General features: G+C 38.4%; 1 protein-coding gene across 1 annotated transcript in view; it reads right to left on the bottom strand.

The window, feature by feature from the left end:
* Positions 1-26,021, bottom strand: part of ABCA4 (ATP binding cassette subfamily A member 4) — an 82,997-nt gene that overhangs the window by 41,616 nt on the left and 15,360 nt on the right. Inside the window, exons 6-16 of the mRNA XM_021404332.1 lie at positions 25,207-25,346; positions 22,329-22,456; positions 17,070-17,267; positions 12,941-13,030; positions 12,312-12,549; positions 11,096-11,235; positions 9,314-9,430; positions 8,352-8,549; positions 3,662-3,867; positions 2,788-2,964; positions 677-899 (exon numbers count right to left, since the gene is read on the bottom strand). Of these exons, the coding sequence (XP_021260007.1) occupies positions 677-899; positions 2,788-2,964; positions 3,662-3,867; positions 8,352-8,549; positions 9,314-9,430; positions 11,096-11,235; positions 12,312-12,549; positions 12,941-13,030; positions 17,070-17,267; positions 22,329-22,456; positions 25,207-25,346 (1,855 nt within the window). The remainder of the gene's footprint in view (positions 1-676; positions 900-2,787; positions 2,965-3,661; positions 3,868-8,351; positions 8,550-9,313; positions 9,431-11,095; positions 11,236-12,311; positions 12,550-12,940; positions 13,031-17,069; positions 17,268-22,328; positions 22,457-25,206; positions 25,347-26,021) is intronic.

The following is a 26,021-nucleotide window of genomic DNA, read 5'->3' as shown; positions in this document are numbered from 1 at the left end:
AATTCCGACTATGAATTTATACCAATACCAGTTCTCCATATTAGAATAGATGCAAAGGCATTCCTGCCAGTCAAAATCTTACTGATGTATCTAATTAAATACTGCAGCCAGGAGGTGCTCATTTCTCAGGCAAAAAAACTTAAGAGCCTAAAAAACGAGACCCAAACTGCTCTGAAATGTTACAAAAGCCACAGCAATTCAGCCAGAGAGGCAAACAGTGGAGCTGTTTCATCTTCTTCCATCACAATAGTGCCATAGTTTCTAAGCAGACAAGCACTGAATATTATAAATGAATCACATACAACAAATTTCAAGATTAAGATTCCTTGTGTTATGATTCCTTCCATATAAAGCAAAAATTATTATTTATTGGGAACTTTATCTACAGGAAAACAAGGTACAGAGTAGTCAATTAGATGCATTCTTTTGTGAGGGCTCTCACAACAAATCTTTCAGGTGAATGTAACTTTCCGTCTCTGCTAAGTGCTCATGCTGGATTGAGGACTGCTTACAAGGATGTGCTTGCTGCATGCTGTGATCAGAACAGGTCACCAGCTGCTCCCATCTCCCTATGAATGGCTACTATACCTTCCCAACAGCAAACTGGTGTCAACACTGCAAACACAACAGAGAGAGTTCTTATTGTTTTTGTTGTTTTTAATGTGGTAATTCTTACCATAATCATTGCTGTGAGGAGGAACGTGCTCACAGCCATCATGAGGAAGCTGTCTAGGAACCAAGTGCACCAAATCACCCCATTAGTGATGCCTCTGTTCTTCATAGCCTCCTTTAGACGCATTTCCTTCTCCAGCACTATGCTCTTCACAGTCATAGAAACAGAATATATCCAAGCTAGCACCATGAAGATGGGAAAGCAGCGGTTTAAGGTTATCATAAAGCTACGAAAGCAAGAAAAGAGAGATGAATAAAATTTAAGCAAAGCAGACAAATATTAAGATGAAAAGCAAGAACAGAAAAGGAAAAGAGTGGGAAAGAATGTATTTATTAAACAAGGGACTGGAAATTCTCAGTCTAAAACTAGGCTATGCATAGTGCAACACACATTTTCACCATGGGCACACATTTGCTTCACTTAAGCAAACTCTACCAAGAGCATCACAAGGTTTGTATATCAGCTCTGAACTGCCTGTGGCTGCTGTAGGCTTCAGAGAGCTTTTGCACAGATGAAGATTCTATACTGCAGTACCCTCAGAGGGGAGGAAGTATACAGCAGGTTTGCCAGGGCAACTATCTGTCAGGCTGGCAGGTAATGGTAGGTCAAATAACCTGTCTGCTATCTGCAGTTATGTGAACTACTAGCAATGCCTGCAAAGAGAGACACTGAATGAATTGTAAAATGATTTCTATAACAAATACTCTTTTCTTTTTTTCTTTTTTTTTTTTTAGTGATATTTATAATAAGACTGCAGTAGTACAGAGTGCAGCATTGGAACAGGCATACTCTAATGAGAAAATCTGCACCACTTCATAAAATCTAGAGCACATGTTCAGGCAGTGCTAACAGGGGGTCACAGCAACCACAGACCCTCTGAGGACTCTGCACTCAAGGGGCTCGCTTTCTCACTCTTTGAGCAAAAAAAATATCTTTCTCCTTCAGGGAAAGAAATTCCTGGAATCCGTTGCTAGATTTATGTGATATTTAAGACAAAAGCAGTCATTCTACACAAAAATCAATGGACTGGAATTAAGGAAAAGAAGGTTAGATAAGATCAGGTAATTGCTGAAAACTGTATCAACTACAAGGCAAGGAAAAGGGCCGATGTAAGCAGAAACTGAGTGCACATCCAGCTTTACTGCAAATACTCTTTATGTAGTTATAACTGGAAAAACATTTAGAGATTAGGATTCTGTAAAGAAAAAGTTTCAAGAGCCTAAATTGTCTTGAGATTCTGCAAGATCTGTAGAGAGCTGGATGTCTTTAAGCGCCAAAAAACTGAAGCTGTGAGAATTGTTATATCTAAATATAAGCATAGGGCTAGGGTTTCATAATACACTTGGCGAGACTGGGCTGCCATATTCTTCAGAACTTACAGAGATAGAAAGACTGGTACAAGTTCTATTAGAACTTGTTTGTTCAATTTTTCTTTAGGAAATGGTTCTTTTGATATAAAGGTAGACTTTAGAGATATTATTAGGGAAATAGGCTTGCTACATTTCAGGGAATTCTACATGAGTAACTTAAGGAGGCAGCGTTGGTTCTAACTCAAGTCAGTGTTTTGCATTTGGTTTTGCTGCAGGTGCTGTTCAGTTTTTGAGTTAGTTAAAAACTTTCAGAAAGATAATGTTTTTGTTGGATCCTGTTTAATACACAGGGATAGATCCAATTTGTTTTTTTAGATACCAAAGCATTTTATTTGGGTATCATGCTGACAATGAGTTCTCAGCTGTAATCAATGTGAAAGTTTAGGTTAGGTTATTATTATTGCATGGAAAAATAAGCCTTAAAACAAACAAACTCCAAAATTGATTAGTTATTTATTCTTGCTGCTAAGGAGGCAATGTTTTGTGATCATTTTTGGTCTGGACACTGGTTGCCTAGATGCAAAGGCCAGGACTGGGTTTAGGGGTAGAAACTTGGCAAAGGTGGCTTTTGGAGTCTGGGTTATAGAAGGATATGGAAAAGAACAAAAATGTTCAGTTATGTTTCAGTTATTGCTCTTGCATATATGCCTTAGGACTAGAGTTAGAACTGGTGCTTAGGAGTCTTACAGTGTCCATCACGCCAAGTATTCATCAGAGTTGAAACAATAAACTGCTCTTACTCACACATCATCCACAAAACACGGATATGGCATTTGCTGAAGATAAATGCCTAGTGGCACTTCAGTGTTGGTCTGGGTCTTTATAATCCCATGCTCAATCATATCTTGGAGATATGCAAAGCCTCCCCAGATATAACGTAAATCATCCACAGGATCAGCTCTTGGACCAGGATCCCAATACCTTAAAAAAATTTCACATGGAAATAATTTGGGTAAACAGTAGCTTTAAGGAGAAGAAAAAAAAAAAAAAGGAAAAGAACCTGGAGGATAATTTTGTTTCCTTTAATTTTCTCTATACTTACACAGAATACTATTTTTTGACAAAAATGAGCATAAACTAATCACGTTGCAGATTAATTGTTTTAGAATTTTTCATAACACAATATCCTTGGACATTAAGCTGAAACAGTTAGATTTTAGCCATCACACGCTATTACATTACTCTATGTAGAGGATTCTGAGAAGTCATTTCTGGTAACCCTTTATGAAGTGGGTCTGTTTGTGGGGGCATATGAGGAGATACAGCAGAGAAGTTCTGCAGTCCAGGTGGAGGAGAAATGGATCACAATCCATGCGGGTCTTCCTTGTTCACCTTTCTCTGTAATAGAGCCAATTAACTTCTTGCAGCAGATTAGTGATCAGATTCTGAATACAGTCATTCCTTTGTCATTTATCCATGCACCTACCCACTACCGGGTCTGACTGTCACATGAGCGTTGGAACCTTGTAAGTGGAGATGGAGTCTGCTCTGCATTACATACTAAATATTGGTGAATACAACTGAATTTCATGCATGTATCCAAGGCAGGTTCTAACGTCCTTTTATTTCTTATACTCATGTGATAACCAGCAAGACCCAAGAAGGAATTGTTACCTACCTATCTTTGATTTTATTTGTTTTCTCCACTGCATCTATGTCCATCCGAATCTTGTATTTCACATGTGGTGGAAGACTATCTGCTGTAGGGTCTATATCTGGAAAAACCACACCAGCCCAGAATTTGTTTTCCTCTAGTAAACGAAGGGCTTGATGAGTCAGCTGGGTTTCGTCACTATAACCTTCAAATTTATCCAAGGTCAAGCACTACAAATAATCACAAAGATAACAACTGCATCGGAATAAGCTAGCAAGAGCTATATATTAAAGCAAACATCAGTGGCCAACAATAGAAAAGGTAGATAGTTTCACCTGAAGTAGTTGCCATTTTACTGCAAGGGTGGACAAATACTGGAAGAGGATGTCCATAGAGGATGTAAAGTTTCCATCTTTGGAGATATTCAAAACCCATCTGGACATGGTACTGGGCAGCCTATTCTAGTTGACACTGTACTGTCCAATAGAGTTGTATTAAATGACCTCTGGGGTCCTTTCCAACCTAAAAAATTTAAGATTATTTGCAAACAACTCCTAAGAGTAAGGATCTTCCTATAAAGAGCAGAGGATGTTAAATCCCACCTTTCAATCCCGTTTACAATCAAGGCACTCTATTTATAGAAGGGTAAGGACTGAGTTGCCTCATGCATTCTGACAATAAGTTTCTAAACGTGAAATCGCGTGTCTGACGTTTCCTTTTCTGCTTTGCAGACTGGCCTCAGAGAGAGTTTTGGGAATCAAACTGGGGAGCCTTTTGAAAACAAAAAGGCAGTAGAATGAAAAGCAAATGCATTAACAAATCCTCCTAGCATCTCTTGACTGGTCTGATAATACCTGATTAACCAAAACGGTATAAAGAAAACATGGACTTGGGCACTATGAATCCTTTCTGAATAAAACAGCTATGGTTGCATGTTATTGTTGCGGGACAGAATCAATGATCCAGTTGATGCCTTTCAGTTCCTTGCTCCCATGTATTTTGCTATATTTTGAACATTTAGCAAGCACAGAACAATTCTGCTGATAGACCTGCAGTGGAGAATTACAACCTTCAAATCTGATAACTACTAAGGCAGGAACTGCTGTTCAAGCATGACAGAATTAATTTAGATGTCGTTGTAACAAAGCATGTAGCCAGTACTAGGTTCAGCCAAAACCTACAGTGTCACATTTACGAATTAGATAGAATGAGACCATTTTCTAAAACATATTTGAATTGCTGTAATCATCCAGCCATGAAGATGTGAGCTCTATCACTTGGACTATATTGGGAAGGTTTCCTTATACAGGCAAACATCTGAATTAGACGGGATCAGTTATAAAATACACCTGCCCACTGCAGATTGCTGGCAGTCCAGCTGATTCAAAAGACTATCCTATCAAAAGACTAGGAAGTGCCTGAGGTAACACTAAGAAACTGAAGAATGACTGGTTGTTTTCCGTAAGGAAAGCACATCAGACATGGGTTTCAGCTGAAAAGCAGTCTGTCAAGTGAGGTGCCGGCAGAATCAGAGCATAAATCTAATCTTAAGATCTTTTTTTTATTTTATTCCAAATTTATCATTTAATGTCAGCCCTATAGTCAATTGATTTTACTGTGTAGGAATTCAACAGGGATGCCATATTCACATGATTAACCTGCTGGCTTAAGTTCATATCCTCTGGCTACATCGATAATAAGGCATGGTTTATCCTGAGAAACAAACTGCTTGCTTTCTTAGTCTCGCTTATTATTGTTAAATGTATTATTATGAGTCCAAAAACTGGACTCTAAGTCATCAAAATCTAAGCCCCCTATGTCCTCTCATTTAATTCCTACATAACAGATATCAGTAAGAAAAAGACCATAAACTCTACAAATTCCATCATCATTTATCTATAGAACTGTAGACATATTTGTTTGTATCTTTAGCTTGCTCCCTTCAGAATCATCAAGACACGACCAGAGAGTAGAAGTGTTTAACTCCCTAATGGACTGGGAAGATATGTATTCAATCACCCTCCTTCATAAAATGCCACAATGCTATCTTATTTCATCTGATCTTCTTCATCACTTCCTGCAGGCCAATAACCCAAAACTATTCTATAATAACCTTGTTCACATAGGCAACTTGTTATTTAATGGACCAACATCTTAAAGACTCCTCTATTTAATCTTTTACTGTGTTAAATCACACTACTTTGTTTAGAAGTTGAAATGTCACAGTTTAATTGTATCTATAATGGAAATATATTTTTAACAGGTAGAAAAAAAACCTACCAAAATTGACAAAAATTTTTTTGTTGCTTTGTGACACAGCATCACATTTCGCAAATGTTGATTATCCTGGTTTGCTCTAGGAGATGAAAAAGCATATAACTTCTTATGAGAAAGCAAAATAAGGCAGAAAAATCTTTTTTTTGTTTGTATCTCAGAAGAAAATTCAGATTAGACTGACAGCAATAGGTTTTTGTTGGTTTTTTTTTTTTTTTGATGGGTTTATTCCACATATTTAATTGAATTCTAGTACTAAGTCTGGTTACTTTTGAAGTATCAGTGTTTTCACAGCAAAGTCCTGTAATGTGACTTAGTCTTTCCGTTATCACAACTGTCTTTGCAGCATCTGAAGGACTATCCACTATTTCTTTGTGATGAGGTGGTCTGGAATTCTATTCAGGAGATGTGTCCCAGCTGCAGGAGAACTTACTGAGTTCTCCAGGCATATCTGTGGGAATAGCACCAGCACAGTTATTGCAGACAAGTAATCTTGTTGAGATTTTCACTGCAGAATGTACAGTGTCTAGACTAAGCTGAGGAGCAGTACAGACTCTCACCCAGGTGTACAGTCAAGGAAGCAGCAACGATTCAAAAGAGAAAACACAACAGTTTATGGGTTTTCTTTGTAAGTAGAGAGAAAGCAAAACTTGCTCAAGAATACAAGCTAACACTTCAGTGTTGCAAGAACAGCTCATTTGAAAGTGAATAGAGATTTTATATTGTAGTTTACTAAACAAAATTTAGAATTCTTTTCCTTCACATGAATTGCATTCAAAACAAGTGCTGCATTTTATAACCAGGCTTTTTTTTTTTTTCAGTAAATTGCAACAGAGCTTCTGCCTTTAGAAACATCACTATGCCAAAATTGATCCATCTTCCACTTGCAAAAATTTATTTTGTATCTTCTCCCAGTAAATATTTAACAATTTTAAAAGGCTCAACAAAGATGGGAAAACCAAAATAAAATACCAACAAGAGAGTTAGAAGATTAAAACAGAAGTTAGTATGTATTAAGAGCTGCTTAGATAGCCCTCACAAAGAGTTTATCTGTTCCGTAGCCTAAGGTAATCAAAGGGAGTAACAGGAAATTCTTGGAGTGGTGCGAATAAACAGCTACCGCCTAACTTCTAAGATTTTCAGCTGTACCACACAAATCTGGAACCTCCAAGGATAACTTCTGGCAGCATATCTCCCTCACTGTGTACTATGGTGAGGGGTAGGGTGAACCTGAAAAGGAGCTATTTGTTCCCATTGTGCTTGGTACAGACTGAAAACATTTCCCAATGCTAGCAACTTATTATAAACAGCAAACTTGAAAGAACTGCTCATTACAATGAACTCAGGGCACTGAGATCTATTACCAGCTACAGTAACTGCCCTAATACTGTGGATGTTCCACTACTGAACCAGTATATCTCACTCAGCTTAAATAAGAAATAATTCTGCTAATATGATGCTAAACATCATCAGAAGAATTAGGAGAACTTTGTGCAAAAGTGTAATTGCTCTCTATTACAATAGCTGTAAGAAGGCAGACAAACCTTAAGTTCCTGCCTGCTTACATGGGTTCTTTTAGTCTGAACTAGACTGAAATCAATAGAGCTAGGCTTGCTCCTGTTGCCTATGATTAGTATCAACTTCCTCTGTGAGCTTGACGCTTAGCCATGTAACCATTATTACTAAATATCCTTTCAGAGATACTGTATGAAATAATTAAGCTCTTTAAAGATTCTGAACCTCAGGTGAGAGGTGCTAAATGTAGTGTATTATGGCCAAGTGCAAGAGTTTTTTAAACTCTCAGTGTTAATCTACAGCACTACAGGCTGTACTAGTTTTGTCTGGTTTCGTAAATTTACGAAGAAAAGTAGGCACTTCTGTCAAACTCAGCAGGAATCCATCCCATCTCAGATCCAGTTCCAAACACATTTTTAACTGATATCAGAAAGATACAAGAAAAATATAACTCCTTGTGTCACTTGTCTGGCTTGGGAAAGGAATGGATGTAATAGTTTGCTCAGTCCTCTAGAAACCTAATATTTTTTTAGCACTGAACTTATTAATCTGACTCTGACAAACTCATTTGTAAGTTACACCGTCCGTGCTAGAGTAGCATGATAAAAGGTATATCCCAAAGCATTTTCTGAATAGCTCAAAATTTTCATCTCAAAGCACATTCAGACATTCAGTCAACACTTTGAATGCAGCATTAAGGGACTGTAAAATTTAAGGTTTTTTTTTTTCAGAAGAAAACTTATTCACATTCTTGTGCTACAGTATTATTTTAAAACACATCTTCAGTATTGAGATGAAATATGAAACGTATGAAGATGCCTTATGACTTTAACTGTTTGTCTGCTGCCACAGACCCCAAGTACTGTTTATCCTGCATCAAGATACTCTCTAGAAGGATTCCCAGCAGGGAGAGGGATACCCTTACCTCCAGATACTGACTGAGCAAACGCAGACCTTGGTCTGCAGCACTGAAGATGTTCCTCCAGTCAAAATCCACCATTCCCTTCTCCCTACTCCCAGGGGGGCCATTGTGGAGAAAGTTGATAATGTATTCAGCAGTTAAGCCTTCAGCACCCAGCTGGCTGTTCAGGAAGTCCCTCACAGTAGAGTGCTTCACAGAGTCCTGAGGAAACACATTGGAACAGCTTCACTACAGTAATTCTTTTCATGTGCCCTGTTTAGCAAAAAAGGTTTTAATTTCCACAGCTCTTTCTGAGCTATGAAGTAGTACAAAAGGGTATGTCAAGAAAGGAATTTTATAAATGGGTAAATGTATACCAAACAGGAGGTAAGAAATGAAGAGTGGATAAAAAGGAATATATTCTTGACTACTAATTCCATTTTTTCCTTATAAGCAAGAGGATAATTGTAACAAAAGTCTAATCTAATAGGAAAAGAAGTTTAAAAAAATGTTTTATTTAGAATGAACTGCTTTATGGACTTCAATCACATATATTACTTGCAGATGATCAAAATCAGATCTAAGGGAAGAGGAAATAACCAATTTCCTAAGGCAGTAAATTGCTGGGTCTATCTAAAACATGATTCTACTGCCTTCTTTCCCTGTGTAGAACTCTAGAAAATCAACGTGGTGTTTTGAAGGATATTTTGCAGAAGCCAGAAGGCAGTAATTACTGCCTTTATTAAGAAGTCATTATCAGACTGAAAAAAGTGTCCTCATCTGAGGTTGAGAGAGTCTCTGTAATGCATATAGGACTAGTCTTTTTATCTCGGTCAACAACCCAACAACCTCAAAGGCCACTGATTCCTTGCTGCAAAGGCTGTGCTTCCAGACAAACCTTCTAAATATTTATCTTCTTGCTTAATAAAAATACAGGATGGTCAAAGTCTGCTCTTACTGAGGCTTCCTGCTAAGTTATAACATACACGGATCATGTTCATTTGCAGGCTATTTTGGAAGAAGTACCACAGCTGAGGTCCTACTTCTTCCCAAGCTTTGGTCAACAGTCTGAGGCGTTCAAGTTCCTCAAAAGTGGAGTTTGCCTGAAGAATAAAAACAACAGGAAAGAACGTTTAATATGCTAGAGAGACAAACACACAGAATTTACAATCCAGGCATTCAGTGACAGTGAAACCTGTAACTTACAAATGAGATTTTTACCTTCAGTACTTGATAAAATTTTTAAATGGCAGAAATATTAATACTTCTCAAAATAGGGAATTTGCAAAACCCATCTGGAATCTTAGCCATTTAGGATATGTTTCCGTGGTTCTTGTAATGAAAAAAAAACAAGAGCCCACATTAGCCCCAGTTGTCTTCAATTCCTTTAACCACTCAGGTTTTAGGTTTCTTGTTTTCTTTCCCTTGACTATTTTCCTTTATACTGTAGTTGGAGCCTGGGCTCTGGAATTGAACTATTCAGCTGAGAACCTAAAGCTGGGTGAAATTAATTTGAGCAGTTATATCAAGGTCACATGGCATTGGTTTTGCCAGTCTCATAACCACCCTGTTATGAGGGCAGCTCAGTAGAGTTCATTTCCAGAAAGGAAGATGAAACTGCAATTCAACACAGAAAAAATATTTTCAGGCCAAGCCTGAAGCAACTTCTTGCCAGTTTGTCTCTTTTTCAGTTCACTTTTCTATGCACCAAACATGCAATAGTTTTGAGATAGCAGAAGTGTGACTTCTTACACACTAATATTAATCCAGGATCCTAATTTCATTAAGTTCAAATTATTCTTTCAATCTACATATTATTAAATCTTGATGTTGCTAGTGGATTATAATCTCTCAGTCTCATGTCTCAGTGAGCCTATCCAAGCCTTATAGATACCTCATTAAAATTCTTCTAGCACAGAACTGCTGATGTTCCTACATCTGTAAAATACGAGAGGTGCTCCAAAAGTAATGCCTCCTATTTTATTATTTTGGCCCATTATGTCAGAGACAAATGTTGGTGGTATGGCAGTAGAGGTTGAACCTTCCCACAGTGTTCTGTTACATTTTGTTGCCTTGCAACAGATGGCAGCAGAGAGGTAGTCTGACAGAGTGGTGTCTGACATGGAAGCCTGTATGAAGAAAAAGTCTGTCACCATGTAGAAAAATTGCACCCGCTGACATTCATCATCACTTGATGAATGTTTATGGAAACCAAACAGTGGATGTCAGCTCAGTAAGGTGGTGGAGAGTGCATTTCAGCAGTGGTGGCAGTGGCATGAAAGACCAGCCATGCTCTGGAAGGCCAGGCACAGATGTTCCACCATGAAATGAAGAGCATCTCAGCTCATCTGGGCAAATCAGCTAATGGCAACGACTGTGTTGAAAAATTCTCAGCATTTCGTAGCCGAGAATTTGCTCTATAAAATAGCGTTATTGTGTTCTTCAAATTTGTTGCAGTTTCCATGGAAATAAACAGGAGGTATTACTTTCAGAGTAAGCTACATACATACGAATATTACTATTTTTACAAGTGTAAATATAGGACCATGCCATAAAAAAGACTACTTGAGCATGAAAAAGTAGTTTGGGCCACGGCATGATGAATTAGTGAAGATTTGTCTCCTGCTTTGTTTTTTTTTTTAAATGAAATGTAACCAGCCCTCTTCTAATGATCCTCAGAATAAAAGGAGGTTGTCTGTTTTTCAAAGTATGTTTCTTAGAATGCAATTTTTTAGAAATACACATTTGTATATTTTAAAATTCCTTACATTTTTAATGATTTGCTGTACAGAAGGTGAATTGGGAGCAAACAGAATTTTTCCCATCAGCAGGGGCTTCACGGCACTCCAGGCTATTTTGGTTAAAGGGTTTGATTCCAAGTTCTGAATCAACTCATTGCAGAAGGGTGCTAAAGACAGAAAGACAAACAGACTTTATGTAACCTTCCTTAAATCTTACCACACATACATCCTGCAGGGATTTTGCTGGCAATATGGACAGCTAAAAGTATTATGAAACCGAATAGGAAAAGCACATTTTGTAATATAGAACTACACTGTCTAAAAAAATGAAAAAGACTGTAAAGTAGATTTTAGAATTGCAAAGTAAACAACAGAGAATACAGAAGAGCAAACAAATAAATTTCATAGTATCATAGAATATCCTGTCTTGGAAGGGAGCTAACTACAAGAATCACTGAGCCCAACTCTTGCTTATTCATTTGAAAGTTGTTACGATAAATAAGGTATTTCTAATGGAAGGAAACTAGAGTGTTCAGATTTAAGCAGTCTGATGATTTCACTCCTTACTATGGTAGGTGATATTGATATGAAACTATTTTCTCTCTCCTATCAGTGGTTAATGCTTACACAAGCTTAACTGAAGGATTCGGCAGTTCAGAGTTTGATCCTACAATGAACTTAGAACTAAGCATTTTTATGTAAGCATTTCTATCTTACTTCTGCATTATGAATTAGTTGGTCAGAATGCAAGTGCTCTGTTCGCTGGCTAAGGAGCAAATGGAAGTACTGGGTCTTCTACTGGTCTTGTGAAGGTTTGGACATAAGTAGAGCCAAGTACCAACACAAATAGTGACGTTCAGAATTCTCTTTGCAGGCAAAATGCTCACCTGTACTTCGCAACCACACAAGCATATCAGCCATACCAGATGAGACAGACAAATCTAATACCATCTATGATATGACTGTTGGTATAATAAAAATAGTGGGTGATCTCAATATAGAAAAAAAGATGAATGGAAAATAAAAGAGGACAATAACAAGATAAAATAATGAACAGTAGAGAAAAGAAAGTTGGTTCCTCTTTGATTTCTTTCCTATTACAACTGCAAGTAAAATTATTTCATCTGTCTCTGGTTTCTCAAATTAACTGCTTTAAAATGTTACTTTATAAAAGCCATAGTGGTATTCTAACATGCATTGCATGTATCTATATTATCCATCATGGTTTGGTGGAAAAACTTACTGGTTGTATTATCATAACGATAAATGTATTTCTTTGTGGAATCAATCCCCAGGAAAGCTTTGTAGTTGTTATCTTCATACCAGTTGAAGGAAAGCACTCTGGATCCACCTCCTTCTGGGTAGCCACAGAACAGATCAGAAAGGGAGCTCACCAAGTGGCCTAAGGATTCTGGTATTCCATCTTGTACAAATGGTTGCAAAACCGTTAAAAGGTCCTGAACACTTGGCTTCCTGGCTAGCTGCAGTAAAAGAAGATTTCTTTGTTAGTTGCAACCCTCAAAGGAATAAAGTATTTGAAGAGGTCTCCGTTGTGCAAAGGCTGGTAAAGTCTAGGCGCAGTCAGAATCTGATTGTTTCATCTCCTTTGTGGTGGTTACAGGCAGAGTTTTCAGTTCTTGTTCTATTCTTGTTTATGTCTATCCTGAAGAAATCAACATGTTTCATAATTGTTAACGCTTATGTCCACATTTATTTTGTAATGAGGGAAGAAAGAGTTTCTAAGAAAGCAGCTCTTCCCAAATAATTCTGTTTTCTTTCTGATAAAGCAGGTAATGGGAAATAAATAGAACAAAAGATAAAGAACTACACATTATCCAGAAGAGTGATGCCATCTAATATTAGACCACTTACCTTTTGTACTGCTTGGGAGACATTAGCAAGCACCCTCCCCCAGGACTTGAGGTCAGCACCTGGTGAATTTCTGTCCAACACAGTGGGAAGCTGTGAATACATAAGAAATACGGATGAGTTTTGAATAGTTTTTAAATGACAGCAGCTAATGCAGTGAGAGAAGAAAATCCAAATGTCATCTCTAGTTCAATGAGTTATTTGGAACACTGTCTTAGAGCTTTGTTGGTCCACAAAGCCATTACCCACATGTAGACTCATGCATTAGGTTGAGTGAGTAGTCTTATTATGGTCTTATAGTGGTATTATGAGGCCGAAAGAGTCGCAAGCCACTGAAAGTATAGCTTGGTACATTTTGCTTATCTAAGCTCACCACACCAAGAGGTGCAGAAATGAATAAGGAATGAAGGAACAGGCATTTATGAGAAGCTGCTTCTCAGACAATATTCATCCAGTGAGATGTAAAGACTCTTGTTAGCTCTGGAATTTAGCAAGTACTGTGATTCAGGAGCCTTTGCTTACCACTGAGGAGAAAAAGCTGGTAGTATCCGCAAGAGCTCCTGATTTTGGAGAGTGGTTCTTGCTGCCTGTTTGATCCAGCAGAAACCACTGATTCTCCAGGCTCCTGCAGATTGACCAAATGGCCTTGCTGCCAGAATTTTACACTTTAGTTATCACTAGCTTTCTAAGAAACAGGTGACACCATAGCATGCTGTCATATACTACTTTGCTTGCATTGTTGCATCCCTCATTATCTGCTGCCTAAAGAATTACGTCCACTTTCCATTAGCACTCTGAAATTTTTGCAGGCATTTATTTCTGAAGTATTACAAAATAATAGCTGGATTTTTCAATAGCTCAACTGCAGTATTTATCAGATAAGCCCCTAAAAAGATTTCTTCTAAACTGTGTAGCCATATTCTCTGATCATACACTGCCATTCCTTTCAGTCAGTTGGCAGTTAAAAAAGCAGAAGATAGCTACATTCTGTAGGCATCTGCAGGGAACCACAAAGGAATTAATTTTTATGGAAAGCTTATGCTCCCGTGTTCTGATCTGTGACTTGCAGTCAAGGCAAGAAGTATACACAAGTACTGCTTCAAAATATACTTCCCTTTGTTTCTCGAGGGGAAACAGTTTTTACATAGGTTATATGGGATTCTTGGAGCGCTTGCCTTAATGTAGCACTTTCAAAACTATGAACAAGCATTGTAAACAACATGAGGCAAACCAGAGGAAAGCCTGGGATAAATACGAAATTAAGAACCTCCTTACTGTACCTAGAGGAAAAGAGAAATAGGGGTAAAGTACGTGTGTTTTTCCTAAGTGTTATTTCTTGCAGAAGGCACTCCACGTGAATCAGAGCTTAAAAGAAATGTTATACTATGACTGAATTTGTTCTCAAGTTAGTTCATGTTCTCTAGGAGCATGCAAAAGAGAGGCTCAACAAACACTATTCACAAACTACACACACATTTGACCTACATATCTAAGCATTCAGTGGGTAATGTGTATTGATCCTTAGCACAGAGTGGGATGAAAGCTTTCTCCAAAATTTATCCAACTATTTTCATATTCACTAGAGTTAAACATGTTGCTATAAAAAAAAAAAAAGAAAAAAAAGAAAAAACCCAAAACACTGAAGAGATTCTTTCTGACAACTGGAATCCACAGTCAGCTGCTGATCCTAAAATGAGGCCTACTCACACAACGGGTTTTACAAAAACAAATTCTGGTATACGGTTGTTCTGGTTACATCAGTATTCCATATGGATGGAAGGCACAATGCACTGTGGAGCTGCTTTTTTGGCAGTCTTGCATGAATTCTGACTCTCCAAGAGGAAGATGCACTGAGATGTGCTACATTTCCCAAGAGCCTCCACATGACCTCTGATTCCAGATGATGGGGATGAGAGACTTCTGGGTTTTGGCGACACAGCAAGCAGCACAATCGTAGCCTTCCTCTCTCTTCCATATGAAATACTAATTCTCTCTCTCTTTCTTATTACTATCTTACATTCTTTTACCATCTGTAGTAAATTTATTATCTCTCCTTATTTTAATTCAGTCATTTTTCTTTCCTTCCTTTCTCCTTCTCTCTCCAGCCCTGTTGCACTTGAAACTGTGACAATGTTTGGTTATGCTAGAAAACTGTAGCCTGAGGGACACGAAGTACAGAGAGACTGACAGTGTAAGAGTGTAGAAAATAATCTGGCATTTTGAATACACCAATATATCTAATGCATAAGTTTAATTATAAATTTCAAATGAAGACTCATTCCGCCTACAGAACTCAGTACAGATCTACTCTCAGTTTAATTACGTATCAAGTGCATATAGTGACGCTGTTCAAAGCAACTATGTCAGCAACATGCGTCTATGCTTAGTGAAGAATTGCTTGTCTCCTCCCAGAATTGCAGTAAAGTATTCAAGAATTTTATTTTTATATGTTTAAGGGGTTTAAAGAATTTCAAAGGGAAAAAAAGCCATAAATATATTAAAATTATTATTTAGCAACTATAAGATGAGAGTGTAGGAAAGCTTCTAACAAACTGATTTCTCATTGTGCTAGGCATCATGAAAAGATAGACCCTCTCTTTTCAGCTGAGCACACAGTAAAACTGCTGGGAACCAGGCTACAGATAGCCTTTCAGTGCTGAAGGGAAGCCTTGGCAGACAGATCTTGTAGTGACAGACCAGACCATAAACCAGCACCCGAAGACCCCGTCTTTCACAAGTCCAGATTTTGGCTTCAGGTTTACATTCCTGTTTCCCCACGCGAGTCTATTTTTGTTTAAACATAGACAACTTCTTCATCAAATCTCATCTTTCCATTTTATTTAATATGGCAAGAAAATAATTATATTAGCAGCTTAATCCTAAAGCTGGGCAGTGCAACGTGCTTAAGGAAATCCTTAAATGCAGACAACTTGCCTAGGAAGTACTGTAGGACTAACTCTCTGCTACTTCCAACAAGCATCAGATACGTGAAAATATCTGTGCATATATTTAGAAATGGAAAATAGTCAAAAGCTGACCACAGATTCTTATCAGGACTGGCAAAATCACATATACACAATGAATGACTGCGAATGCAGCAAAAGCAGCCTCTGTTCCCAGTTCTGGGTAACTCAAAGCTGAATTAAATTCATGTTAAATTAATCATGATATTGTTCTGCTGTGACAGGAAAGCCTAATCAGTGCTTTCTATGTAACTTTAGCATCTGCATAATACATGCTACCTGCTGCGTACAGCAAACTGCCAATGTGATGATCTCATGATATTAAGATACATGGCAGAAACAGCAAAATAAATGCAGTGTTGCAAAATACAAAGTCATAAACTTGGGGAAAACCAACACTGAAGACGTACACAGTGATGGACTATCAAGGAAAGAAACCTTGGTATCTTTACAATTTGCTCTCTGAAAGCATCAAGGAATATTAGATAGCACAAGAAAAGAACAGAGAGCAAGAGCAAATACATACAATTGTGTCATCGTGTATTTACCTTCATGATACGTGGATACCGAACCCTGAATGCAGTTGTGGTTTATTTATGACGGGGACACAGTAGGAATATGAACAGCACAAAGAAGGGCAACAAAAATGAATAGAAGGAAAAGCTTCTGTAGAAAGAGTGGTTAAAGCCAGTAGAACTTGTTTGAAAATAAATCAAAACAAAAATTATTTGTATAGGTATCCTAATTCAAGTTGCACCATGGCTTTGGCTTCAGAGTAAAATCCTGCCATGCTGGATGGAGCAGACAGGATGGAATGGCTGGGGTTATTTCAGATCCTAGTAAGGACTGTGTAGGTCCTACTGCATCCTGTTCTGTTACACAGACTGGGAAGGTCAGATTCCAAACACTGACTTTAAAATTGTATTTGCTTCTTTTAGTTCTGCTGTATGGTGAATTTCTGTTATCTCCTAAAGTATGTTCCAAACGGTCTACTGCTCCTGCTGATGGTAGGTTAATAATGCTACATCCATAACCTCACATTTGCAGGGGTAAGTGAACAAAGACTACTTCGAACATTGGTGATGCACTACAAAGAAAAATGTTGAAGTTCAATGAAGTATCAGCTGAAGAACTATCACATAAGGCAGGATCATTATATTAATACTTACCAGCTGAAACAGCTTAAAGAAATCAACATTTGCATACAAGGCATCTTCTACTCTCTGTAGGCTTTCCTGGGAGAGAGCACACATGGCCTTGTGAACAGAAGGGAGGCCTCTTCGGCTGCTGAAGATAATAAAGCGGTCCAAGAGCATCTGACTACAAGCAATGTCCTTCAGAGTCAAGTTTGGTACACCATAAGCAAACTGCAATCAAAAACAGTGCTTCATTTACTATTTATTTTTCTGAAATGTTCAGACTGTGCAGGAACAATTAGAGATTTATCAAAAATGGACATTTGATATCAGCATCTGGTAGTATTTTTCATGAATGGCAGGAGGACGTGGTCAGCTTAAGCACTAACTCTTTAACAACCTTCACTTGATGGTATGCTAGATCACCTCAGCTTCAGACAGGTTTTTCTTCTCACTAGAGATTCCTCCTTTCATTGCATCCTTTTTTATGTGTTTTTACTTTCTGTCATATAAGCATGCCTGAGGCCATGCCATGCCACTCATTCTTAACTATAAGTTAACTTCTTAACTATAAGTTTTTGCTTGCTTGAAAGTATTTCCCCAGGACTAACCAAACGTGCCACATCACTCTACTTTTTGTTTAGCCTGGTTATAGTTTTGTTATCATCTGACCTAGAAGAAAAAGGTAATTCTAATAATTCCCAAGCTTAATTTCCTTCATTATTTTATTTCTGTTATGATTATTCCCACCCTCATGCTTCCCCACAGCCATTATTCATTGCCACTGTGCATAGGCATACAGCCAGGCTCTACAAAGTCATTTTACACTAAACCACACCCAACCTACTTATTTCAACTTCTAATATAAGCATGGAACAGAAAATTAAAAAATGCCTGTAGTGTTTAACGAGTGGGAGAAGTTAGTTTATTGTTAAACCAGTGTAAATAAAGAGTAACTGCACAGAAATCAACATACCTGGAATTTTTATTTTGTAACAGAATACACTTGGAAGTCCACAGTTTAGTTCTGCTGGCTTTATAATGAATGGAATACACAGTAATATAATAAAATGTAACACTGGAAATTGACCATAAACTAATGTTCCCATCCTCTGTCCATCTCTTCCACAGTACAAATTGTATGGAAAAGTTCACGACACCATGATGACTCTAAGTCATCATTCAAGACAAACACAGACTGTCAGACTACAAAAAATATACCTGTATTACACATAGATTGTGTATAATGACAATGCAAAAAAAAAAAAGAGGTGTGAATTTCTAGTAAGGTATCTGACAGGTACTGTCCTTATCATCACTTTGTATTAATGTATGTTAGCATAATCTATTCGACTTGCACTAGGGAGTCAGAGCACAAGCACAGCTACAAATCCTCTAAAAGTTCTAACATAATACAACTTTAAAAAAAAACAGGACACCTGAAATTAAGCACACAGCAATAATTAAACAAATTAACCCCCATCAATTTTCTCATCCTTTACACCATTGCTTGGTCTTTGAGAATATGTGCAGTCTAAATTATCAGTCCGGTCAGCACAGGCTTTCTCTTTGCAAGGGAATGTCCTGCCACAAATAGACATGGCATGGCAAGTACTTTATGGTATTCAGTAAGTGATAGTCTACTTACTAGATTATGAATTTTTAAAAATTAAGTGACAAATCAACAGTGTGCCCTCACATAGTGTGTTTTCACTGCACCCTTTCACCTACAGGGAATCTGCAAGTGCAAGTACTATTAAGAAAGTGAGACTTGCTTTACAGCAAAGCCAAGACTTGTGATAAGAGTAACACAAACAGGGCATTTATGCTGCATTGTTAACACAAGTTAGAGAGAGGCAAAACGCACAAGAGCAACCGATAGGTAGTCTGGCTTGCAAAAAAATTCTCCTAAATAACTCACTCCTGCCACAAGCTTTGACATTTGAATTTAACTGACCTGATGTCAGTGAAAGACTATATTTCCTCAGTCATTACAGTTCTGGAGAGGTGCATGTGAAAAGAGCAACATTTTTTTTTTTTTTTTTAACTGTGGGCATCCAATGTGAACTGCAATACAGCTGAGCTGCACAGGGAGGCAATCTGGGAACCTTGCTTTGATTTGTTAAAGGAGGAAACTGTGACATTAACATAACTGAGGAGGATTAAACTCAGAAAAAAAAAGGTTATTTACAAACTGTAACTGCATTTCAAGAATGTTCACAAACAGATGGATTTAGAAAAACAAAACCTCCACCCTTCCAATTTTTCCGGTAGGGCGGACTGTTGCCAATCTTTCCTGAACTTATTGTGTTTAACATCAGTCTCTTATCCTTATCTTAGAATGACTCAAAAGAGCAGGTCCTCAGAGGAAAAATTCAATACTTTTTTTAATATATATATCAGTATGTCACTGTTTTTCTAAATAAATTAAGTCCAAATTATTATTTCAGCTAGTTGCCTGTTTGATCAGGTTTAGTTTTCAGCTCTGTGTGTCATTTCCTGCACTCCCAGGCAGCTGGGACCTAGATCTGCAGCCAGCTGTTGGCAGCAATCATGCTCTTGTAAACAAGCTCTCAGCTTGCTTTTAGCTCAGTCAGCTCTACTCCCTCCCAGCCAAGGAGAAAGGACAACTAGCAATATGCAGGCAGAGAGTAGAGTGGCATGAAGAACCAGAAGTAAGCTACTATGGTAAAGACTAAAGCCAACCACAGATCTGTATTCCAGTCACAATTCTGAAACTTCTGCCGCAACCAACCGTAAGCAAGTCACGTGGACTGGTCTTTTATTAATAAGATCTATAAGAAAAGCTGGACATAGAATCAGCAGGGTTCTTTCACAGCCTGGAAGGCCAGTGGTATCCTGGGCTGCATCAAAAGAGGGGTGGCTAGCAAGGAGAGGGAGGTGATAGGGAGGCTCCATCTGGAGTACTAGATCCAGGCCCAGGAACCAGCATAAGAAGGATGCAAAGCTGTCAGAGTGGGTCCAGAGGAGGGCCACAGAGATGACCAGAGGGCTGGAGCTTTTCTCCTGTGATGGAAGGTTGAGGGAGTTAAGATTGTTTAGCTTGGGGAAGAGAAGGCTCCAGGGAGACCTTATTGCCATCTTCCAATACCTGCAAGGAACTTACAAGCAGGAGGGGGACTGACTTTTTATGCAGGTAGATAGTGGGGGAATGGGTTAACCGAAAGAGGAGAGATTTAGGTTAGATGTCAGGAAGAAATTCTTCACTTACAGGGGGGTGAGGCACTGGCACAGGCTGCCCAGAGAGGTTGCGGGTGCCCCATTCCTGCAGGTGTTCAAGGCAGCTGGATCTAGTAGCAGGCAACCCTGCCCGTGGCAGTGGAAATGGAACTAGATGATCTCTGAGGTCCCTTCCAACCCAGGCCATTCTTTGATTCTATGATATGATTCTATGAATTGTGATTTATTTCCCATAGCAGAGTAAGTATTCAATTTCTATTGAAAATAATTCTCTTAGGGTCTTTTGAGAACTATGAGATTAGATTTTCCTCATTCCGTTCCTCTTGCAGAAAGTATTCATAGCACTTTCTTTCCTCATGGCTGTAAATCAGCTCCTGTGAGAAGACCTTGTACCCCTGTGATAACCGTTAACAAGAAAACATCACACAGAACAATAAAAGTGGTGTTTAATACCAGATTTACTCCAGCTTCATCTCTAACTGAGGTTCAATTGGTTTTAATTCACAGTATAAAAAGAACTAAATCTCTTTCTACATCAGCACAGAGAATACAGCAGATGGACATTATGTTCCAGCAGACCTCAAGCATACTTCGGAGATGGTGCTGAAAACACCTTCAGTCCTGCATATATTAGCAGCTGAAGTGTTTTCAACAGTAGATGAACGAAGGCCTTTGGGCAGCTAATACAGCCTAACACAACAGCATACAGTTCCCCTAGTGCAGCAGAATGCTGATGTAGAGGAGGATAGACAGCAGGGAGGAAAAGGGAAAAAGAAGCCCAACAGTGTATCTATATACATTTGTCTTGTCACAAGCTGCAGGGAAACAATTTTCTGCCATCTCTGCTGACACAGAGGTGTGAAAACAAGTTGGATGTATCAGTTGACACTGCCGGCTATGGTATGGTCTTGTGGTATTGCTTCATGACAAAGTGAGGAGTGGAGAGATCTTCCCTTGGTACTAATCAAAAACACAGCAGATAGTTTGACTAGATTGGGGCAGATAGTTGCCAGATTACTTATCTGGAATCTGTGAGGCACAAAAGACACTGAATGCAAGCTCATTAATCTCCTCCCTTTCTGGCTGCACACAGTTCTAGCATTTGTGCTGTATGTGACAGTGAAAAAGAAGAATCGAGTTTTGAGCCTCAGTTATTCACTTGTTTCTACACAAACACTAATGCAGTGTAGAAATAGTTCCAGAGTTCTGATTCAGCAACATTCATTCACTAGTACAATATTCCCCTCAGCTCCCACATACCAGTACATGCAGTTGCAGAGGCAGCCTGGACTTGGTCAAACACAGTCCACCGTTCAGCTGCTTCAGGAGTGATATGACCTGCAGTTTTCACTGTGAATTTTCTGAGTTGGTCTGTTATTCAGCTGGAATCTAAAAAAACTGGGTCTGCTTTTACATTTCCTCCCGTAAAGACAACATATTACTTTGCTGACATTGGGGCAGAGAATTTAAACATTAAACTAGGAACCTGAAAATTGTTTTCTGCTGTTAATCACCAGAGCTGTTGTCCCAAAAAGCTGAACGGTTACCTTACGCTTTAGAGAGACGTCTTTAATCACGAGGACATATGCATTGCTTGTCAGTACCATTTCTTAATGTTTAGTTGTTCAGGAGCAACAACGGCATCAAACCAAATACCTCTATTTAATGCATATTGAAAATATCCACAGAATCACAGAACGGTTTGGGTTGGAAGGGACCCCAAGGATCATCAAACTCCAGCCTCCCTGCCACATGCAGCATTACCAACCACTAGATAAAATACTAGATCAGGTTGCCCAGGGCATTCAGCCTGGCCTTGAACACCTCCAGGGACCACAGCCTCTCCAGGCAGCCTGTTTCAGCACCTCACCACCCTCTCAGTGAAAAACTTCCCATCATATAATCTAAATCTTCCCTCCTTCAGTTTAAAACTGCCAAGACAAAAATCCCTTCTTCTAGAGCCATAAAAAATATGCAGCCAGTAAAGCAGATATTGAATGAGAAGTCCCCAGTGAAGCTACTTTGCATATAAAACTTAAGAGGCTGTATTCCAGGCAGGTAACAGTTTAGTAGCTTTTGTACTCCACCCACCTGTTCAGGGCGCACTTGAGCATTAACAAGCTGGAAAACAACTGCATCAGGGAGGCCAACATTTTCCAGTAAGAAGGAAGTGAGAGTCTCCCCATCTTTCAAAATGTCTAGAATTCTTATTCCTCTTCCTGGATAAAGAAAAGAGTACAGGGATAAGTGAAATACCAGATAAAGGAAGTTAAAGAATATCTCAAACCCTCACTTAAATCTGCAAAAATTATGTGCTTCGGCTTACATGCTTACCAGTGACTAATGGGGTCCAAAACTATTTTTGAAATTCAAAATGATTTTAATATTTTTCTAGGGAATGCTTATAAGAAAATACTCAGTGCTCTAACTCTCCACATCTGATTTCTCAAAGATGTTTTGGAGTAGGACTTCAGAAATAGAAGTATTGAGAGCATCCCTGATTGCATTCGAAAGTCTCTGCCTTTTTTCAGAGGTAATGCTTTATTTTACATGTTCAGATTGAAGCATGCAACTATTGTTAGTGTTACAGTCCCTTCTACTGGGCCTTGTGTAAATAATTTCAGCCAGTCCTTTACACTTACACTAGTTCATCACTTGCTGTTGATAATTTTACCTATCTTACCTGGTTCTATATTTTTTGCGATAACAGCCCCTTGAATATCTTTGACAAGCAAAACTTATTTTCCTTTGGGAAGCATAAACAGTTTATAGTTTAATAAACATACTAAATTAGATTACCAGCTATTAAACTAAAGGCCACCAAATCTTCAAGAAAATGAAAGGCTATCCACTGTTAAATCAAAACACACATGGAAAAAAACCATCAGATTTCCCTAATCTCATCTGCAACAATGTGCATTGTAACAATATTCAAAATACTGCTGCTCTTAACCAGTGCCAGTCCTGTTCAATTTTTCTCTGTTACAAATCAGTTTCAGCATGAATTCTGCTTCAGTACGGTCCAAGTGGAAGCTTGGAAAGTGAAAGTGGCTCATGTCTGTTGAGTAGTAGAGCTTTTGTTAAAGGTAGTTCACCAAGTACCACCTGATTTTGGTAAAGAATGCTTGAAAACCTGTTGTTCTTCCTGTCTTTAGAACAAGAATTTGAAACAGTTGGGAGCAACATACATCACGTTGACAAGGGGAATGCAGCTTTGGCCATCTCTGCATAAATGAGCACAGACTTCCTGCTGAATGTCTGTCTTCAGGAGAATTCAGTAGTCTCTTGTTAGAGTTTGACAACTAACTTTCACAATTTCACCTACATTAAGCATATTCTGCCCGGGGGTGGCTGAGACCGGGCAGAGCTTCTTCAGTTGCTCCTCCATGTACCCATTCAAGCAGTAAACACTGAAAACAGTATCAGGTGCCTGTCTCCTGTGTTTTCTCTGATGCCCTTCCTAGTACCTAGGCATAGTGGAGGAAGAACAATGTTGCAGGAAGAGGGGGGAGAATGGGACAAGAAAGGAGGGTTCGAGAGCTGGATTTGGTTTAAGGAATCAAGAGAAATAGCAGTTTTAATTCTGGCATTTGGTAATTCTTCATTTTTCAGCACTGCAACTTTAATATTCTGTTAAGGATTTTTACAGGTAATGGTAGAAAGCAACACATACAGAGATGGTATATAGTTAATCACACAGTACCTTTTTCTATACAGATAAAAGTGTCTATTCACATTTCATTACTTTAATTCCAGAACTGACTTTGTTATTTTGTTTTATGAAGTAGATGATTTCAAAAAAAAATTTTTAATTACACACATTAAAAACAGACTCCAAAACAGCATTAACGTTATATTTCACAGGAGTTGGGAGCAATGTGCTCTGTTTTCTGGTTGCTAAGTAGATACAGGTTGCAAAGGCAACCCCCCCCCAAACCCTGGGGTATGGTCCCTTAGCAGTACACTGCAAACCCATTGCGCTTCATGCTTTTCCCTATACACGTAGGTTTAGTTTCTATAGTCATGTAAAAACCATGCCTCAGATTATACTCAAGTTCTTGTTTGTGTTTTGGTCTTCCCACTGTTACTTACAATGACAGACCTTTTCTTACTTCTAATGAGAAACCTCTGATGAGATAGTGGAGCATATGTATGTGATGATTTACAGGAATCTTATTAAAAATATATGCTGAGTGACAATATTTGATTTTAATTTTATTCTTCTGGCAAAGGACTTGATGATGGGACAGATCAGTTCTGAAAGCCAGTCCATTTTTATGTCGTTAGTGTTATGAGTATCTTTTCAAATTATGTATTTAAACACCACATATTAATTTTAAGAAATTATTAATGGTCCACTTTCTAGTTTTTTTCCCCAGGACAGTGTTTTGAGTTTGGCATGTTGCTTTGAGTAAAAATTAATGGAGTCTATAAACAAAGGGAATTGCAAATAATGTGAGTGTGCAGATTTTTCTCTCTTTAAACATATCATCGAAATGAGCAGAATGTTTTTTTAATCACTGTTGCAAACCTGTTTCAAAACAAAAAACTGTCTAAACTCTTCTCTGGGTTATACCCTTTATTATTTATTCAAGCGTGTTCCTGGCTTTTCATTGCTCTGCATCTTCCAGAGATGACTTCTTACTGCTTTTGCCTCTACTGTAATAACAATTAGTGAAATCTCTTCATCCGCATTTTGCTTTGGGTGGTGACACATCCATGTTTTTGCATTTTGAGTTTTGTTTACAGTTACTTAAGAAAGCTGGTTACAGAAGAAGCTAGATGATTCTTTCTCAAATGCTTTTTCTGCCACTAGCTAATGAATTTTAGCTTACCTTCTTGAACAGTCAGAAGAGTCACAGTGAAGTGTGAAACACATTATGTTGTTGTTAGTCCCTGCATAGTAATTACTATATGGATTTCAAAAGGCAAAATTCAATAGTCTAAAGGACATAGAGAAAACAATTACCTGCTATTCTTTCAGGATTTGTTCTCATTGTTTCCATGAACTGAGTCATAATGATCAGTTCTTCCCAGACTCTGCCAAGGTCATGGATTTCAGGGGCTTCCAGTAAGAGCTCCTGAGCATCTTTATATACTCTTGCAAGACTGAAAGAAGAAACGGGGAACAAAAGATAATTTAAGACTGATGACTATTAAGAACACTTCACACATAAATTATCAAATTTGACTTTCTCTGTGGTAGGGATGAGGAGAAAAATTTAATTTATCTATCTTCATCCTTGAAACTCAAAGATCAGTTTTCTGGTGACAACAAAGTAGTTGCAGATGGTGTGAGTTCAGTTAGATTTTGGAGTCCACATGGTTTGGAAGGCTACTTGTGTGGCAGAAGGCTGGCCTCTCACACACTTGCATTACCACACACTGCTGAGGAGACTCCACAGCTGTGGTACAAGTCTGCTCTGGTTATGACTAAAGATCAGCTTTGGCAGTTAAATGGTCCACTCAGCCCTGTTCAGCTGGATAAGTGACATGGAATCACCAGATAAAGAATCCTCCTCCCCTTCTAATGTGATAGTGGCTTTTAAGTACTTTCAAAGCATTTCTTCTAGGAGAAGTGGGAAAACAGCAGTGCCTAATTTTACCAAAGGCAGATGCTCACCGATTTTTCTGGGTGAAAATGTACATTTCAAGCAAGAATGCAGTCAGGTCCTGTGTTTATAAACAAGTATGAAAAAGTCTTAGCAGCAGAGGTGGTTAAACACATCTAGGAATAGAAATGCCTCAGGCTTCTTTTCCCTCTGCAGTGAAACTGAAGTAGAA

Source organism: Numida meleagris, chromosome 7 (genome assembly GCF_002078875.1).
Source record: "Numida meleagris isolate 19003 breed g44 Domestic line chromosome 7, NumMel1.0, whole genome shotgun sequence".
In the NCBI taxonomy this organism is placed as follows: domain Eukaryota; kingdom Metazoa; phylum Chordata; class Aves; order Galliformes; family Numididae; genus Numida; species Numida meleagris.
Note: the sequence above shows the minus strand (reverse complement) of the source record. Positions and strands in the feature narration are given on the sequence as shown.